General features: G+C 50.1%; 1 protein-coding gene across 1 annotated transcript in view; it reads left to right on the top strand.

Moving 5' to 3' along the window:
• The first annotated feature begins 638 nt into the window (after nucleotides 1-638).
• The window catches only part of LOC106811991, a 56,032-nt gene continuing 53,269 nt past the window's right edge, over nucleotides 639-3,401 (top strand). The window contains exon 1 of the mRNA XM_014815734.1: nucleotides 639-748. Within this exon, the coding sequence (XP_014671220.1) occupies nucleotides 639-748 (110 nt within the window). The remainder of the gene's footprint in view (nucleotides 749-3,401) is intronic.

Below are 3,401 nucleotides of genomic sequence, written 5' to 3'. Positions count from 1 at the left end.
AACGTACTTACGTTACGTACTAACTATATATATATATATATATATATATATATATATATATATATATAACGAGGATCCTGTCCGCCGTTACTGGCGCTAGCTGTGTTCCTACCCCGACTGGAACACACTGGACTGTTACTGGAACACACTGGACTGTTACTGGAACACACTGGACTGTTACTTGAACACACTGGACTGTTACTGGAACACACTGGACTGTTACTGGAACACACTGGACTGTTACTGGAACACACTGGACTGTTACTGGAACACACTGGACTGTTACTGGAACACAGTGGACTGTTACTGGAACACACTGGACTGTTACTGGAACACACTGGACTGTGACTGGAACACACTGGACTGTGACTGGAACACACTGGACTGTGACTGGAACACACTGGACTGTGACTGGAACACACTGGACTGTGACTGGAACAAACTGGACTGTGACTGGAACACACTGGACTGTGACTGGAACACACTGGACTGTGACTGGAACACACTGGACTGCGACTGTGTTCCGACTGGAAGCGCGGTTCGTTCATTCACATTCCTCTTTCAGAGCGCCGTCGCACAGTGACGCACACGCCGAGGCGGTGGTCGGTGGCCGTGGTCGCGTCGCCGCGAGCGCAGGCATGTTCGAGCAAAGGGCGGCACGGCAGGCCGTCGCCGCGTCGATGCAAAAGGCGTGCGAGACGTTCGAAGCGAACGCGTGGAGAAAAAACCTTTGCGCTCACTGCTTTAGGTACGGAAATCTCTGTTTATAGCCAGTAGCTATCTTCAAAGAGCTACCCCTCCGGCAGGGAGGAAGCCCAGCGTAGCCAGTAGCTACCTTCTAAGCTGTTCTCTTGGGGGGCGAAGGGCAGTTTTAGGTAACCGGTGGCTATTCCCCGTTCCTTCGTCTAGTAGCCTAAGAAGATGCTCTTAGTAGGCGGTCCTCTATAGTAGGCTGGAGTGTCATGTCATGTCTCTATGTGCATGCGTGTCTATTTATTAATCAGTCGGAGAGTAAATTGTTGATGGCTGGCTGTATCTATAGGCTCACGTCTATATGGAATGTAACTTCTGACGTGGCAAGCTCATACTTGCATCTCGGCAGAAGGATACACTGGATAGATGGGTTATCACACAGAAGCCGTATTGTGTGGCTTGCGGTGTGTTTATCGTACAGGATCGATTCAGCATTGGCTTGTTCTGCTTTTCTCTTGTGAGTGGTCATCGCAATTAAGTATTTTTTCCCGAGAGCACGGAGGTCTTCGCACCATCGCTTGTTGATCAATGATTGTAAAAAAAAATAGCTGCAGCGCGAAAAACAACGCCAGCAACCAAACCCCGATGCTGCGGGAGCGTCAGACGCGGGGGTGTTGCCGTGGTTACCAGCAACCAAATTATGCTACCTGGATGTCTCTGGCTGGTGAGGGGAGGGAAGGTACAGGCGACTACGCGGAGGCAGTCTGGTAGCGGAGTTTCTTCTCCTCCTGCTTTGATGGCGACTCGTTCAGCCCCGGACAGCAACCTACTGGCCTAATGCTGCTGAACTGTGCCGATTCGTGGGCCGGTTTAGGGCACGCATGGGAGACAACGGATTACCTGCAGGTAGAGAGAACATACAGGTGGAAGAGGCATGGCTGTTAGATAGAGCGCACAGGTAGGTAAAACGGGCAGGTAGCGAGATTGCTAGGCGTCTGTTGTGTACCTTCCTTGTCTATCTCATTCGCCTCGCTATCTCTCTCTCTCTCTCTCTCTCTCTCTCTCTCTCTCTCTCTCTCTCTCTCTCTCTCTCACAACACACATCACACAACACAAACAAGTCAGGAGCCGCTTTATTTCCCACGATTCGGGACATTTTTGGCGAGGGAAGAAGGGCGCTTGTCAACGCCCTACCTTATAGAAACGTCGTGTGCCTATATATATATATAAAGTATAAAATGAGGTTCAACTGTTAAGTTTAAGTGATGGGCGTCCGTGTCAAGTAAAGACTGAAACTGCAATGGAAACCTACAAAGGAACCCCACTGTTAAATGTTAAGTGCTGTTCCTGCGCCAATTCAGCTGATGGTGATGTATCATGACCACGGCGACGCTGACGATTGATAATACTGCTGCTGCTATTGCGGCTGCTGCTGTCTAGAGTAGATGTCTAGAGCAGCAACTCTTATAAATGTGTCTCAGCAAGCACACGAGAGCGAGCAATTTGGCATGAAGTCAGGACTACACACGCGAACGATATAAACAGCTATCTGGTTACGCGTGTAGTCACACGTGACTGGCACAAAATAACGCGGGGGGAGAAAAGTGGTCAAGTTTGGGCCAGGAAAACAATTTTCCGGCTCTGTTACACGGTTGTTTGCGTTTCGTGAGTGCGCTCTTTTTTAAAATCGGACTCCGGCACGTATTTTTTTTACACAAGAGTTTAATATGTCCATAAGAGCCGTTAATAAAGCAACAGAGGCTTGACACGGCAAAGTTTATTGACTGTGCTTGAATCGAGTTGGAAACCGAAGCCTCGCTGCTTTCTTTAAAGACTCAATACAAGGTCCATGACACGCGTGGACAGCGCTTAGCGCTAGCATGTCCAATAGTATGAGGGCAGAATAATTTGTGAAAAAAGACATTCCGCCTTGGCCTATGCGGTTGCCACTTCGCCGCAAGCTAGCCGCGCTGAATCCAAAAACATCCCCACTCTCTCCCGTCCGACCAATTCTAAAATGCTAACGTTGGTTATACAATCTAGTGGTTAACGCTTGCAAAAGCCGACCTCGATTCACTTCATCGCGCTGAGAGTGTCGCCATCCAACTGCTCATAGGCTGTTAGTGGACTAACTAGAATGTAACGCAAGACGCCTCGCTTACTCCAGGCCCCTGCCGTCCATAGCTATCGCATCTTGACGTTCTACTGTCGTCGGCATAAACTGTCCTGAATTGCAGGAAGTGATGACATATATTGACACAAATTCAGAAATTACACAGCCGCAGCGTTGCACGCAATGAGCGCTACACAATATCCCTGCCGCGGCACGAACGATCGCACCGCCACGCACTGACAGCCCACGCAAAGCAACTGAACACGTAACGCTGAACAGCACATGCACGCACGCAACGAGCTCCGCGCACCGGCGCGGCACACACACAACACCACACACACACACACACACACACACACATCACACACACACCGCACATACACACGTACATACACCACCACACACACACACTGCCACGCACACGCACACACACACACACACACACTTCACAGCACACACACACACACACCACACACACGCACATACGACACGCATAGCATACACACACGCACACACAACACAGCCATCGCACGCCACGCACGCCGCGCACACACACACACAACACACACACACAAAGCACCACACACACACAGCC

The sequence above is a fragment of the Priapulus caudatus genome, unplaced genomic scaffold (assembly GCF_000485595.1).
Source record: "Priapulus caudatus unplaced genomic scaffold, Priapulus_caudatus-5.0.1 Scaffold598, whole genome shotgun sequence".
NCBI lineage: Eukaryota > Metazoa > Priapulida > Priapulimorpha > Priapulimorphida > Priapulidae > Priapulus > Priapulus caudatus.
The sequence above is the reverse complement of the archived record's forward strand: the minus strand, read 5'-3'. Positions and strand labels throughout refer to the sequence as shown.